This window comes from Abramis brama (genome assembly GCF_963993115.1).
Source record: "Abramis brama genome assembly, chromosome: 10".
Taxonomy (NCBI): domain Eukaryota; kingdom Metazoa; phylum Chordata; class Actinopteri; order Cypriniformes; family Leuciscidae; genus Abramis; species Abramis brama.
In genome coordinates, this window is record NC_139972.1 from 3,795,001 (window position 1) to 3,811,225 (window position 16,225).

The 16,225-nt window shown below is 36.7% G+C and overlaps 1 protein-coding gene and 1 long non-coding RNA gene across 2 annotated transcripts in view; both read left to right on the forward strand.

Moving 5' to 3' along the window:
• Window positions 1-544, forward strand: part of LOC311091343 (uncharacterized protein) — a 530,654-nt gene extending 530,110 nt beyond the window's left edge. Inside the window, exon 21 of the mRNA XM_084127242.1 lies at window positions 304-544. Coding sequence (XP_083983368.1) covers window positions 304-310 — 7 coding nt within the window. The 3' untranslated portion in view covers window positions 311-544. The remainder of the gene's footprint in view (window positions 1-303) is intronic.
• Window positions 545-7,664: 7,120 nt separating this feature from the next.
• On the forward strand, window positions 7,665-12,790 carry LOC311091405. The gene is made up of 3 exons (XR_014608068.1): window positions 7,665-7,706; window positions 10,113-10,271; window positions 12,069-12,790. It is a non-coding gene; the product is annotated as an uncharacterized lncRNA (long non-coding RNA).
• The last annotated feature ends 3,435 nt before the right edge of the window (window positions 12,791-16,225 follow it).

Sequence of the window (16,225 nt, forward strand, 5' to 3'; positions counted from 1 at the left end):
ACTACAAACTTTTACATACATGCTGCTGATATATTATTGTAGCAGAGTTTGTGCTGAATACAGTGTAATTAGACTTTAGCCATGAAAATGTCACAAGTAACAGAAATAACCAGAAATGTCAGAGCATGTCAGAACACCTCCAGGGCCCAGAAAACAGCTCAGACCTCAGAGGGTTAAAAAGCTTTTAAAAAAAAGCTATGTTTGAGAATGATTTAATATAGATTATCTAGTTAGTTTTCTTATGAAAAGTTGTGACAGACGTAATATCTCATACTGCATATGTGACTGTTTGTTTTATTTTAGCTATTAGATGACAGTCTGATCTTCTGATGATCATCTGATGGTGAATAAGGATCCACTACAGAGACTCACTGTCAACAGAATCAACAGAGACTGAAGATACAGTGACTTCACTGTTATAAATTAAGACTTCATTTAGATTTCAACGATCCTCTGTCAGACCTGATGAGGCGGCAGTGAAACACCTTTTATTTTAGAGTAGCAGATTACAGTTTCTCATTCATAGATTAACCATTTTATTTGTATAAATGCACAGTATAAGTTCAAAAAGGTTGGAGTTTTGTTTGTCTGTTGTTAGTCTGTAGTGGAGATAGCGTGGGTGCGGCCGCCCTAGGGCCCCGTGCCAATTAGGGGCCCCTCAAACGCCGCCGATCTTGCGTCGCTGGACAGGAACGGGGTTAGACGCCACTGCAAAGCGGATATTTATTTTTACATTCTCAATGTTTTTGTGGGGCAGTTTGAAAGTCGATTTTCAGACTTCAAAAAAATGGCCAAACTGTTCGCAGTACTTTGCCCAAAGAGGTTTGAGCACCCTGATGCTGAGGAGAAAATGCTTGAGCTGGCCCGGTTCTACTCAGAAGACATGCCCAAGCCAGAAGACGCAGTGGAGGAGTTTCGCTCTTTTTGTGCATTGTATTCGGAGTTAAAGATGGATCTCACCACCGACGCCGTCCTGCCATTCCTCATTGCCAACGACACGGATAGAGCATGGATAGAGCCTACCCACACCTGACCATTCTCCACAGGATTTATAAAACCCTTCCCATCAGCAGCGCCAGTGCCGAACGAAGTTACAGCCATCTGCGGCTTATTAAGACATACTTGCGTTCGTGCATGGATGAGGCCAGACTGTCAAATCTCACCTTGCTGTGTGTGGAGCGGGACATACATATTGACAAGGACAAAGTGGTTGGCAGATTTGCCACCATGAAGGAGAGGAGGATGAAGATTTAATAAGGGACCATGATATGTATATAGTTTTGTTAGATTTATTTGTTCTGGAGGATCGTTAAGCAGACAACAAAATGGTAAGAAAAAAATATCGTATTTAAAAATTTATATTTTAGTTATGAATAAGTCACTCAGTCAGAATGTTATAAATCAGTTGTTTTTCTCAAAGTTTTCATGATGCACCTGTAGCCTACATATGGAGTTGTAAACAAACTTTGTGTTCAATATATATAATGGTGCCATGTCAATTATATAATGTGGCACTGATTGAGCGCACTTGGCCTGTTCAGCACCATCGCTTTTTTTCTTGACTGGCAAACTGTTTTCTTTGTTCGTCAATACAAACTTGTCAAAAAATGTGGTTTTATTTAACATATAAGCTTACTTGGCTCAACAAGCGACACATTATTACATATGCATTCATCAGATATTTTACGTTTTTTTAACGGTTTTAATTTTAAAATGAATTGGTGGCAGAGTGCCCCATGATGAAGCTCCGCCCCCACTGTACTGAGAGTCTAGCTCCGCCCCTGCGCAGCAGCTTGAGTTCTTACCAGAACCAGGAAGTATGACCATATTTGCCCCATTCTGTCAACACTGCACTGGCTCCCTATTAAACATTTTATAAATTTTTTAAATATTGCTGATTACTTACAAAGCATTAAATGGTTTATCTCCGCAGTACTTGAGCGAGCTCTTAACGCTTTATAGTCCTTCACGTCTATTGCGATCTCAAAATTCCGGCCAGTTGATAATACCTAGAATATCAAAATCGACTGCTGGCGGTAGATCTTTTTCTTATTTAGCACCTAAACTTTGGAACAGTCTTCCTAACATTGTCCGGGAAGCAGACACACTCTGTCAGTTCAAAGCTAGACTAAAAACACATCTCTTTGGCCTAGCATACACAACACATTATAGACTTCTATAATTCAATGTTAGGTTGCATAGATCAGGTCAGCCGGAACCGGGAACACTTCCCATAAATCCTGATGTACTCGTGACATCATAAGAAGAATGCCGTCTACGCTAATATTAGTCTCTCTGATTTTCCCGCAGTGTGCCGTATACAGGCCGTATATAGATCTGATGAAGGACCTGTGCCTGGACGCGATGACAGCGCAGTCCTGAAGTGTCCACTACCCAGTCAGCAAACAAATTTGGCCCAGATTTGGCATGTGTCTGGCACAGCTGGCATTCATCCGGCACTGGCATACAGCATGTGGGCCAAACATGGCCCGGGTTTGGCAGAGATGGCACTGGATTTAAGACGGCACCCAAGACATGGGCCAGATGTCAAATGGAGTATTTGGCCCAGATGTCAAATATAGATATGTCATGCGGCGCCACGTTTTCGACCAGGCAGATCAATCCTTCCATCCACCATAGATAATTTCTCGAGTTGCTTGTCTGATCTGTCTCAGCTGCTGCCTGAACCCAAACAAACAGATGAACTAGAAGAACTAACTAGCACTATGAGCACCATTCTCTCTAGAACATTGGATGTTGTTGCACCCGTTAGATTAAAAAAGGTCACAGAGAAAATTAAAGCACCATGGTACAATAATACTACGCATGTTCTAAAGAGAGAAACCCGTAATTTAGAGCGTAAATGGAAACAAACTAATTTAGAGGTCTTTAGAATCGCGTGGAAAGACAGTATGTCACGTTATAAAAAGGCCCTAAAAGCGGCCAGGGCTGAGCACCTCCGCAAACTAATAGAAAACAACCAAAACAATCCTAGGTTTTTATTTAACACCGTGGCTAGACTAACAAATAAACAGACGTCACCCGAACAAAATATCCCGTTACAGTTTAGTAGTAATGATTTCATGAACTTCTTCACTGAGAAAATAGAAAACATCAGAACCACAATTGTAAACGTTCAATCCTCAATCGCGCCTTATAATTCAGCCTCAATTTTCCCCCCGCAAGAACAATTACAGTGCTTTACAACTATAGAACAAAAAGAGTTAAATAAACTTATCACTTCATCTAAAACAACAGCATGTTTATTAGATCCTATACCAACTAAACTACTGAAAGAAGTGTTACCTGTAGTGGAAGAGCCTCTCCTCAATATTATTAACTCGTCTTTATCTTTAGGTCATGTTCCAAGAACATTTAAACTGGCAGTGATAAAACCTCTCATTAAGAAACCACAATTAGACCCGCATAATCTAGCAAATTATAGACCCATTTCAAATCTACCTTTTATGTCTAAAATACTAGAAAAAGTTGTGTCCGCTCAATTGTGCTCTTTCTTGCAAGAAAATGATATCTATGAAAAGTTTCAGTCTGGTTTCAGGCCGCATCACAGCACTGAAACTGCGCTCGTTAAAATCACAAATGATTTACTCTTAGCTTCTGACCAAGGCTGCATCTCAATACTAGTTTTACTGGATCTAAGTGCTGCGTTCGATACTATAGATCACACAATACTCTTAGATCGACTACAAAATTATACTGGTGTTCAAGGACAAGCATTAAGCTGGTTTAGATCATATTTATCTGACCGCTACCATTTTGTCTATTTAAATGGAGAAAAATCGATCATAACTCCAGTAAACTATGGAGTGCCACAGGGATCTGTGTTGGGCCCTCTGTTATTCTCAATATATATGCTGCCACTTGGAAATATTATAAGGAAACATGGAATTAGTTTCCATTGTTATGCTGATGACACTCAAATATATATTTCATCACGGCCGGATGAAAACGCTAAATTATCCAAATTGACAGAGTGTGTTAAAGATATAAAAGATTGGATGACGCGTAATTTTCTATTATTAAATCCAGACAAGACAGAGGTAATACTTATCGGTTCAAAAAACCGCCCACAGAACCTCTCACAATACAACTTTGACATCGTAGGATGTCCTGTTACTTTATCCTCTACAGTAAAAGACCTGGGTGTTATATTAGACTGCAACCTGTCTTTTGAAAATCATATTTCGTATGTTACAAAAACAGCCTTTTTCCACCTTAGAAACATTGCTAAGCTACGTAATATGCTATCAGTTTCTGATGCAGAAAAGTTAGTTCATGCATTCATGACCTCAAGACTAGATTACTGTAATGCTTTGTTGGCCGGTTGTCCTGCATCCTCAATAAACAAGCTACAGTTAGTCCAAAATGCAGCCGCTAGAGTTCTTACTAGATCAAGAAAATATGATCATATAACACCGATTTTATCATCACTACATTGGCTACCTATAAAGTTCCGTATTAATTACAAGGTATTGCTACTGACTTATAAAGCCCTAAACGGCTTAGCTCCAGTCTATTTAGCGGATCTTCTATCACCCTATAATCCATCGCGCTCTTTAAGATCAATAAATTCAAGGCTTTTGGTCATACCTAGGATATCCAGATCAACCAAAGGAGGGAGAGCATTTTCACATTTGGCTCCAAAACTCTGGAATAGCCTTCCTGATACTGTTCGTTGCTCGGACTCACTCTCCCAGTTTAAAACTAGATTAAAGACGCATCTTTTCAGCCAGGCATTCATATAATATTGTTAATCTCACAGTTTCAAACTACAATCCGGCCTCTAGTTCATAAATGCCAGAGGAGAACTGGCCCCCGACTGAGCCTGGGTTCTCCCAAGGTTTTTTTTTTCTCCATTAGGTCACCTGATGGAGTTTTAGGACACCATTAGGCCGCTTGATGGAGTTTTTTCGGTTCCTTGCCACTGTTGCCTTTGGCTTGCTCAGTTGGGGATATTTTGGGGATATTTAATTTTATTCTATCAATCAATAAATTCCACTAGAAACAAACTTTGTTGTATTATTTTATTTTAATACTGTGAAGCTGCTTTGATACAATCTGTATTGTGAAAAGCGCTATACAAATATACTTGATTTGATTTGATTTGATATGTGGGCCATATATGTATGGCCGATCTTGAGCCACATTTAAAATACTTTTCAAATATTTTTGAGTAAAATCCCAATGTTTTCCCATACAGAAAGATAATATATTCACATATATGTGAAACACTGTAAAATATATTGAAATACATTTTGAAAATATATTTTTAAAATGCATAATATAAAGCTCATTTTGCGTATTTAATTATGTGTGTTTATATGTAAAATTATATTCATGCCTCATATATGACAAGCAATTATATGATGTATGATATTATATCTTATATTGTAGAATAGTATATCCTGTTATTATATCTATATGACTGACTTCAAACAATGTTTTGCATTCACTGCTTTCATATTCTCATTCAGTTTACAGTTTGATGTAGCCCTATCCACTTAAACAATACATGATTAAGTTTCAGGACATTTTATTTGACTTTATGTACTACTCAGTAAACAAATTTGGCCCAGATTTGGCATGTGTCTGGCACAGCTGGCATTCATGCGGAACTGGCATACAGCATGTGGGCCAAACATGGCCCGGGTTTGGCAGAGATGGCACTGGGTTAAAAACGGCACCCAAGACATGGGCCAGATGTCAAATATAGATATGTGGGCCACATAAGTATAGCCGATCTTGACCCACGTTTAAAATCCATTTAAAATATTTTTTATGTTTTAATACACAAATATATTTTCATCTTCCTGTTTACATCCTGGGTCTAATGCTTTAAAGTTAATCCAGGCAACAATAAATATTTAATTATTTGAATTATGAAAATCAACTGTAATTGTTTGATTTCAGCTCCTGCACATTGCTTAATAACTACTTAGACCACAATTTTTTATGCCATGTACTGTACACCAGTGGAGTTTTCTTTTCATAATTTAAAATTTTTCCACTGTCATTTTTATGAGATGGCCTATATGATTAAATCCTGCATTCAATATTATACCAAATCCAGATTAAAGACAGATTAAAATGAAACTATAAAACATAATTTAATTTCAACACCACACATTATCAGAGTATGAAAATGTGCAACAGCAACAATGGATCCAGTGTTGCTGTTGCACATTTCTGGTTACTCTATGATCACTCTGTTACCAGTTGGTTAATATATATTAAGATGATCACAAATTGAACATATGTGATTGAAAGAGATTAAATAAATTTGAGAAATTATAGAAACGTGTTGCCATTTATGACAGATATTTCTAGAAACACATAGCTTCCGCATGAATCAGTGGATTAGTGTCAGGCCCTGTCCCAAATGGCACACTTCATGCGGACTTTCGGTCTCGTGGACTTGAATTGCGCGTGCTCGCTGAGTCTACGAGTCCGTAGGCCGTCCCATTCAGCATTTTACCGCTCTGAAGTGTGCTCAGCAGCGCCCCCTTTGTACCCTTGAAGCGGTCTTCCGCGAAGCCCGCATAGAAGCAGGCTCCACGCACTTTAACTACCCAGGAATCCTTGCGAAAGGCCAATCAGACAACGGATGGGAGGAGATTTCACTCACGGATAATTGTTGACATGGCTGAGAAGAAAATATTACGTTTTTTATGACCTAAATGTACATTTTACCAGTTGTTACCTACAGTTTACAAACATTATGGTCATCGACCAGTGGTTGATGTCTCAAACATAATAATAGCGTGTTTAATAATACGATCGCATTATGATTCATTAAATAAATAGAACCGAATGTCAGGGCTTTACTGAGTCATATCAATGTAAACATAGTATGAATATTGAAACCTGTAAATTGAAAAGATTATGTTTAAATTATGTTTTAAAATTGTAATCTTAGTTCAAATGGAACATTATGTAGCCTATTATTATGTACAACTGTATACATCATTTAAATAAGCATGATATATCTATTGTTTAATGCCCAGGTGATATGCACAATATCAAAATATAGAACTGTAAAATTAGGATGTATAGTTGACATGCAGATAAGACGTCGGAGCGCAAAAATGTGATTTCTCCTGGCCAACAACAACCAGGCTGTTATTTCCGGCGTGCCGATCGAGTCTGTCCCAAAAATACCTCTCAATGCGCCCTCGTGGACTCACACCAAGGGCCCTATAGGTCTGCACTACATGACGTCACCAAAGTGTGGACTCTGAGGAAGTCCACAAGTCCGGAGTGTGCCATTTGGGACAGGGCCTCAGTCAGCCCAACTCGCGCCAATCAGGATTTCAAAAACCCGGAAATGCGAAGCTGACCTATCAGAGCAAAATTGGTCAAAAGGCGCAATTATCATTTGCAGTGCTTCGTGGGATTGTAGTTTTATTTACCCAGTTGGCTTTAACAGTCTCGTCTCGTACTTTTGTATTTTTTACACATTTTCAAATATTTTAATTTCAGATCGAATATTGTACACATTGCGATTCAAGTTTTAGCTGGTTGTTATGATTCATGGCTTATAACGTTTTATCGTTTATGTATAACGCAAATCTCCAAAGAGGAAAAGTGAATGAAAATACTCCCGGAACCGAAAAAGTGGGCGGGTGCTGCAGTCTTGCACAGACTTCAGAAACGGTCACTGAACCGGGAAAAAGACAGCAGAGTTGGTAAGTAAAAACTTGTATCATTAAAGTTTACTTAAGTCCTTTTACGGACTTAATGATTCATTGATGTATGAACATGCTATCGAAATTATAGTAAACTGTTCTAATTAAAATGTGCACTTCAATGACCTTGTTTAAACGCAGTTTTAATCTAACGTTAGGTGTTTTAAATACAATAAACGAACATGTCCAAAAAGTCAGTTATTGTCTTATGTCACTTAAATGTAATCATCTTTGGCAGATGATGCAAGTTAGGGTTGCATGTTATGGTATTTGTGGTTGGAACTAATTTATGTACAACTAGGTAAGTTGCCTATAGGCCAAAAGTTTGGAAACATTACTATTTTTAATGTTTTTGAAAGAAGTTTCTTCTGCTCATCAAGCCTGCATTTATTTGATCAAAAATACAGAAAAATAAATAAATAATATTGTGATATATTATTACAATTTAAAATAATTGGTTTTCAATTTATTATACTTTAAATTATCATTTATTTCTGTGATGCAAAGCTGAATTTTCAGGATCATTACTCCAGTCTTCAGTGTCACATGTGACATCCAGCCTTTAGAAATCATTCTAATATTCTAATTTATTATGAGTGTTGGAAACAGTTCTGCGGCCTAATATAGGCTATTTGATGAATAAAAGGTTAAAAAGAACTGCATTTATTCAAAAATAAAAAAATATTTTCTAATAATATAATTCTTCTTTACTATCACTTTTTATCAATTTAAAACATCCTTGCTGAATAAAAGTATTGATTTATTTCAAAAAAAGAAAGAAAAAAAATTACTGACCCCAAATTACTGACCAGTAGTATCCTAAAAAAGTATCACAGGTTATGAAAAAATATTAAGCAGCAGAACTGTTTCCAACACTCATAATAAATCAGAATATTAGAATGATTTCTAAAGGATCATGTGATAGACTGGAGTAATGATCCTGCAAATTCAGCTTTGCATCACAGAAATAAATGATAATTTAATGTATAATAAATTGAAAACCAATTATTTTAAATTGTAATAATATATCACAATATTCATTTTTTTTCTGTATTTTTGATCAAATAAATGCAGGCTTGATGAGCAGAAGAAACTTCTTTCAAAAACATAAAAAATAGTAATGTTTCTAAACTTTTGGCCTGTACTGTATATTAAATGTTAAAATAAAAATAAAATTGTTTGACCAATATTTTGGAATTTGTCATGTTAAAATAGAGTAAATGCTCGAAAAATGGGTATTTGTTCTTTTATTCTACTTCACTTTGAATGTAATAAGTAATAAGTATTTTAAATGAACTAAACAATTTGTAGGCATCGAAAATATACAGTACATTGCATCCTCAATACAGTCTATGTCACAGTCAGTCACACTGTAATAATATTGTTTGTAAAACTATGACTAAATGTTGTATGGGGCACACAGCGTGGCTCTGTTTGCATTGTTCTGCATGTTTATAAAAATGTATAGGGTTAATGGTTCATAAAAAAAAAGAAAAAAAAAGAAAAGATTAGTACAGTGAAAAGTGCAGATTTGGATTTTGTTGGATATGTAGCCTGAACCTAGCTACATATTGTTTATCATTGGCTGACTCATGAGCTTCCCCTTTACATAACATGACGCTTAAGTCATCTATGGCGATGCTCATCTTTTGTTCAGCCCAATGAGGTCAGACTGACACATCTGCTAGAGAAATATGCTTTTGAGGGCTTTAGACTTGTACTTCTGATGAAATGAAACACTGACACAGTTTTTCATTTTTAATACTGTAAAACTGCTGGCCTTTAAACTTTCTATTATGTAAGACTATATATATATATATATATATATATATATATATATATATATATATATATGCATAAACGCAACATGTTTCGAGGTCCAGCTTGTTCAAATGCTGTATAAGGTAAAAATATTTTCTTTCCAAACTAGTGTGTTTGTGATTGATAATGACATCATAATAAGATTACTACAGTTTAAAGTTTTCAGCATAAGGTGAAAGTGTTTTAAGGTGAAAAATAAGGTGGATACCGCTGATCGCACATTTCAAACTTCTTTTTGACACTGAACGAACAAAAAACTTATCCATGAGTACATTGGGGCCTTAATGAAAGCCATCTTCCTTAATTAATTTGCATTTCTGCTCTCCTTTTTCCCACAGTAAAATGGCAGAGACGCACAAAGGAAATGGTTTACAGTAGATTAGCCAGAAATTGTAATGTGTGAGCACCTAAACAGTTTCTCGGGAGCACACAATAAGTTTCTTAAGTGCACACAATAGTTGTTGTTTTTTTTTTAAAGAGAGAGAATTTTTTGACAAATTTCATTTATAATAATCTTTGTATTTAGTGATTGAAGTTCTAAAATGTTAAACCAATGCTTAAAACTAATTACATAAATGGTTTCAGGTAAACAGCTGGCTCTTAAAGGTGGGGCGGATGTGCAGGAGTCTGTTTGGAGAATCATGCATGGTCTGTTTACCAACTCCTTGGCGAGGAAAGTTAACATGAGAGGATTGAATGGAAAGATTAGCTTCCTACGCCTACAGATACGAGATGTTGTGATCGGTAAGTTGCTATTTATTCCCAATATGTAAGGAGTGAAATTATTTCCTTATGAAATCAATTCCTTGTGAATCCAAAACTCAGGAACTCTCGCAACACGCATGACATCCAACAAAACAATAAACTTTCTAATCTGACGGGAAGATCTTGGAGAAAGACCATTTGCTCATCTGTCCCTTCACCCATCCTTAAAGGAACACTCCACTTTTTTTTGAAAATAGGCTAATTTTCCAACTCCCCTAGAGTTAAAAAGTTGAGTTTTACCGTTTTCAAATCCATTCAGCAGATCTCTGGGTCTGGTGGTAGCACTTTATAATAGTTCATTTAAATGGAACCATAATCGGAACCGGAAAATTTCTAACAATACCCAACCCTACTTATGAAGATCCATATACTGTAATATATGTTGAATTTTGACATTGCCAACCTTTAAATTAAGTTGACAATAAGTAATAAACAGTATTGAGCATTGAGTAGTTGAGTATTTAAAAAATATTACAATCACCATGTATTCTCTGAGTAAGTTACAGAACTGGCAAGTTTGTGTCTGTGCGTTCACTGTTCACAGAGTGAATTTCTGAGCAATGTTAGGTCCTTAATGAACGAATAATGAATATGAATATGAAAGTATTGGATTTCCAGAATAATCAAATATCTAAATTAACATACAATTGATTTTTGTGATCAGTTTTTAATTAGTAATATTGCCTAAATCAAATGATCACTTGAAATTAGAGGTCAGATTGAACATGGAGCTAGACTAAAAATGAAATTAAATCCTGAAAAATTTAGAAACGCAAGTAAAAGACAAAATATACATTAAACCTTCGACCAGGCCACTGGATTCCTTTTGGGCTGGTGGGTGGATCCTTACAAATATAAATTGTCATTTATACTTTTAATATAAAAAAGTTATTTTAATAGATTTTCAAGTTTTTAGATGAGTAGAAGAAGAGAGCATTGGAGGACAAAAAGATGAAATGGGAAGAGGAGGGGTGAAAAGAAGGGCAGAGGAAAAGGAGAGAGCAGATGAAGTAACATAGTGCAACAGTTAGGTTCCGGAAGTAAAATTTCCAGTCTAAAATGGAAATTAAATTTTAACACCATTTTGTAAACCTGCAAAGACAGACTTTATGTGAGCTACATGTTTGTTAATTGATTGTAGTCAGTTCTACCTAAGCCATCAGATTGCTTTTTATTTATTATTATTATTATTATTATTATTATTATTTTTAATAATAGTTTGAAAGTGGAATTCTTTTTGAAAAACTACACTGTCATGCTGTTTTTAATTTGATTATGTAGTGCTTCATGGGATTGCAGTTATTTTTATAAAGCTTTTAACTACACAGTCTTCTACCTTTTTTTTCTTTTTGTCCAGGTTTCAAAAAAAAAATTCCTTCAAATCAAAGTTCATTGTGGAGATTGACCTCACAAATGTTTTTTTCTCTCTTTCTCTCTTTCCTTAAATGCTTAAAGCATGAATGGAAAAAACAAATCTGGAACCAGCATGGTTGAGCATGAATGCACTATATTAGAGATTAAGAAAGTGAAGGAGGAAGAGAACATTTTATGTATATGCCTCAATACAAGCTCATGGTTGCATTACAAAAACATACACTGAATTAAAAAAAGTAAAAATGAACATGATCTTGAATGATCTTTCACCTGTAGTAGACAGTCAGAATTTGAATTTGAATCTGGGTTCAGGTTTTGTTGTAATATTGCATTTTATTCAATATCCACATTACCTGATGATGCATAAGTTAATTATACACCATGTGTGCTTGTGTTTTTCAGCGGCTGTGAGACGTAACCGTCTAACATCTGATGCCACAGAGAAAGACATTGATTCCACCGTTAAAAGATGGCTGTATTTGGCCCCAGACAGAGATGGTGGATGAAAAGTGCATAAGGACAATATGACTGGTTAACAGGCTTTAGGCATGGATGTTCAAAAGCTCTGTCCAGAGTTCAACTTGTTCAGTGACAGAATCATGACTGTTTCAGAGTCATTTGAAGAGTGCAACTTGTTCCTAGCCATAAACGTGGACGTTCAAGTGTTTTGTGAAGTTAAACTTGTTGATGACTAGAAACATGTTCTAGTGTTATATGTTTAGTGAATCTTGTCCGTGACCAGAAACATGGATGATCAGGTAACATTTAAAGTGAAACGTCATGAACCAAAAAAACGGCACTTGTTTTATTTTTGTTTTTATTTATTTATTGCTGAACTGAGGAGAGGAGTTGTTTGTACAACTGAAATGTCAGATGCCAATGCTTTGATGTTTAACACAATTAAATATTTGTTCAGAATACTGTTGTGACTATTCATCTGGGAGGGGTGTGTAAGTGGCTTGGTTATGGTGGTGTTGAGGCTGACGTGGAACTCATCTGGTCCAGCGTATAGGCCAGCTATGGTCATACAGGTGGCTGAGATATGGATCTGTTATGGCCCATATTGTGGCTGCCAGGTTTAGTTCACCTGTGTGTCAGTCTCCGGTGTGGCTCAGTTCTGGCCTTTCTGCTTAAAGACTGGTGTTGATATGGTTTACTTAAGGTTATGTTTTGGTTCCAATGTTACATTTTGATCTGGGCCAGTTATGGGTGATTAACTTGGCTGAGACTTGGTCCAGTTATGGCCCATGTGTGGCCCTTGTCTGGAATCCAGACCTGGTCCACACTAGGACCGTCATTCATTGCGGTATGTGGGCCAAGTCTTGTGGGCCAGAGCTGGGCCACAGAAAAATTGGATCATGCTCAGATGTGGCTCAGTTTTGGGCTTTCTGCTTAAAGACTGGTGTTGATATGGTTTACTTAAGGTTATGTTTTGGTTCCAGTGTTACATTTTGATCTGGCCCAATTCTGGGCCAGTTATGGGTAATTAACTTGGCTGAGACTTGGCCCAGTTATGGCCCATGTGTGGCCCTTGTCTGGAATCCAGACCTGGTCCACACTAGGACCGTCATTCATTGCGGTATGTGGGCCAAGCAGAAGCTGGTTGTGTGGGCCGGAGCTGGGCCAGAGAAAAATTGCTATGTGGGTAGTCTCTCCCCTGTGAAGGCCTCCTTCCCTTTACGTCTGTACAGATAAAACGTTGTCAAAATAGTTCCGGTTCACATGGCTATGCGGAAGCGATAAATAATTTGGTATTATACATTTTAATGGCCAGACAAGTAATTTGTTGAGGTCAATTTGTAAATAAAGACTACACTCTTGTGCACATATATTTTCAAACGTGCATACATATAGACTAAACACATAATACGCATGTGCACGCCATCAGCGTTTACACAGGTTCACCCTGGAGCCTGTTTCAAGGTTTGCGTTCTTGAGCCACCAAGCACTGTTGTTGTGCGAATGAGCGGCCGGAGCGGGTCAAGGGTTTTCTGTTAGAACGGTGTCGTGTTAGCGGCCCCTAAGTTAAGAACTAATGATCTTTGCAACGGAAGTGAATCAATCAAAACTAACTTTAGCTGGACACTAACTTTATTCTAGAGCTGCTGTAAAGCCAAAACAATCTCTGTTACTGTAATCTCCTATTATCACTGTAAAGCTGCTTTGAAACAGTCCATATTGTTAAAAGCACTATATAAATGAAGGTGACTTGACTTTAATGTGTTTGTTTTTGTGTTGTACCAGCAGAGGGAGACAAAGACTAATAAAAGATTCATTTTTTATAATTATAAAAAATAAAAATAAAAGTTCAAGCTCACTTTTGGAAAACAAACAATTGTGACTTATGACCCTGAGGTAATTGTTAACCAAGAGAAGGTTAGAGTGGTATCTGACTTAAAATATCTGGGAATCATCCTAGACTCACAACTCTCATTTAAAAAGCATACAAAAATGGTTGCCAATATTGTTAAATTTAACCTGGCAAATTTTAAGCACATAAGATCATACCTACCAATGAAGGCCGCAAAGCTCTTCTTGCATGCGATGATCTTCTCACATTTTTCTTACTGTTTAACTAGCTGGTCGCAAGCCAATAAAACAACATTGCAACCATTGGAGTCACTTTATAAACAGGCATTAAAGACATTGGACCGTAAGGGTAATAGCTATCATCATTGTCACATAATCAAAAAACACAACATGTTTAGCTTTGAAAACTTCAGGGTTAGGTGAGGTGAGCAATATATTGTCTGTTTGAGAGTATGCTCATATTGTTTTAAAATTCCTGCTGTATTTATTACATTGCTACTGTATTTATTAAATTTATAGTGTATTTTTATTGACTTTTGTATTTTAGGGTGCTTGTTAAGACCAGGCTAGGGACAACAGATGGAAACTAGCACTTGTAGCTAACTCTGCCTTGTTTACAGCAAGTAACTTGTTTGTTGATCAATGAGCATTGTCCCTATCAAATAAATAAATAAATAAATAAATAAATAAAATAAATAAAGCTTGTGTATACATCGTTTTTAATAATAGTTGTATTACATTTGCATTACTGTATTAAAGGGGTCACATGATGCATTTTCATGTTTTTCTTTTTCTTTAGTGTGTTATGGAGCTGTTTGTGCATGTATAAGATCTGCAAACTGACAAAGCTCAAAGTCTCCTACAAAACATTTTATTCTATCTAATGTCCGATACACACTGTATGATTTTGGGGCAGTTCCAGACGAAAGATGAGCATCGTGAAACAATCGTGGTTTTCTGGTCGTGGCTCCTAAACGTTGTACAGTGAGAGCGGTTCACAGACGGCTGATGTCACAGTCTTTTGACCAAAGATAGATGATCATGATCATGATCAACTCACAGTGTGTTTGCTGCTACGACCTACATCTACTGAGTGACTAGCCAATAAAAATGCAACATGAAATGGCGTATTGATCAACGCGACATGGCGCTAAAACTTAAAACTACTTTCCTCAAGCTCCATTTGCAAGATTGGCATGTGAAGTTCACCTCTTTTCCCCAGTCATGACTGCGTCCATATTCTCCTCTTTCACTTCCTCTTCTTCTTTCAGAGCAGATAAAAACCACAATTGCCAAAGTGTGACTGATCTTGCTCTATTTGTTTACCACTAGCGCATGCTGATGATGTTTATTCTTCTGTGCTAAGGATTGAATAGGTGTGATCATCTTAAAGTCTACATACATGTCGTACCTAAGTTTATTAGATCCATGTCGTACAGTGTGATTTGTACTGATCTTACAGAATCTCACAGTCTGTATCAGGCATAAAAGAGAAAGCAGATCCAAACCAAGCTAAAACACTTCATTTAAAAAATAAAATAATAAATGAAACATCACTGAGCTTACTTAAGCTGGACTGTGACGCTATTTTCTTCTGGAAACAAACTTTGTTGCATTATTTTCCTGTTATCTCTGTAAAGCTGCTTTGAAACACTCTGTATTGTAAAAAGCGCTATATAAATAAATGTGACTTGACTTTGAACGAATTCTCACCGACCTACGTCACTCTGTGGAAATATTTGCATAATTCTGCCCAAATGCGCACGCAGAGAAAGAAGGCATGGCTTCAGTTGTCAGTATTGTTGTGGAGATGCTGTGTGTTTCTGTGCGAAAGCAAAAATCAGCACTTTATTTGGCCTTCCGAAAGTGGACGCAATTACGGATCAGTGGTTAAGATTTATTTACAACACTGTTCCAGAACAGTACAACCCAAATGTTCATGTGTGTGAAGCGTATTTTACGAAGGACAGTTTCCTGAACCTGAGAAAGTACAATAACGGCTGCTCCAACTTTGCTAGGGCAATCTGGCGCTTCTGAATCAGAGCCTGCAAGTATGTTTTATTATTTGTTAAAGTATTAGTATTGACTGTTCAAATGCAGAGTTTTGTGCAGTGTAGAGAAACACATTGTCGTTCTTACGATCAAAAGTGCAGAGATGGAGTTATGTTTACAAACATAGTATCTTCTGTTCTCATGGCTACGCAGGAGCGATAAATAATTCTGTAGTATTATTTTTTAAGGCCAGACAA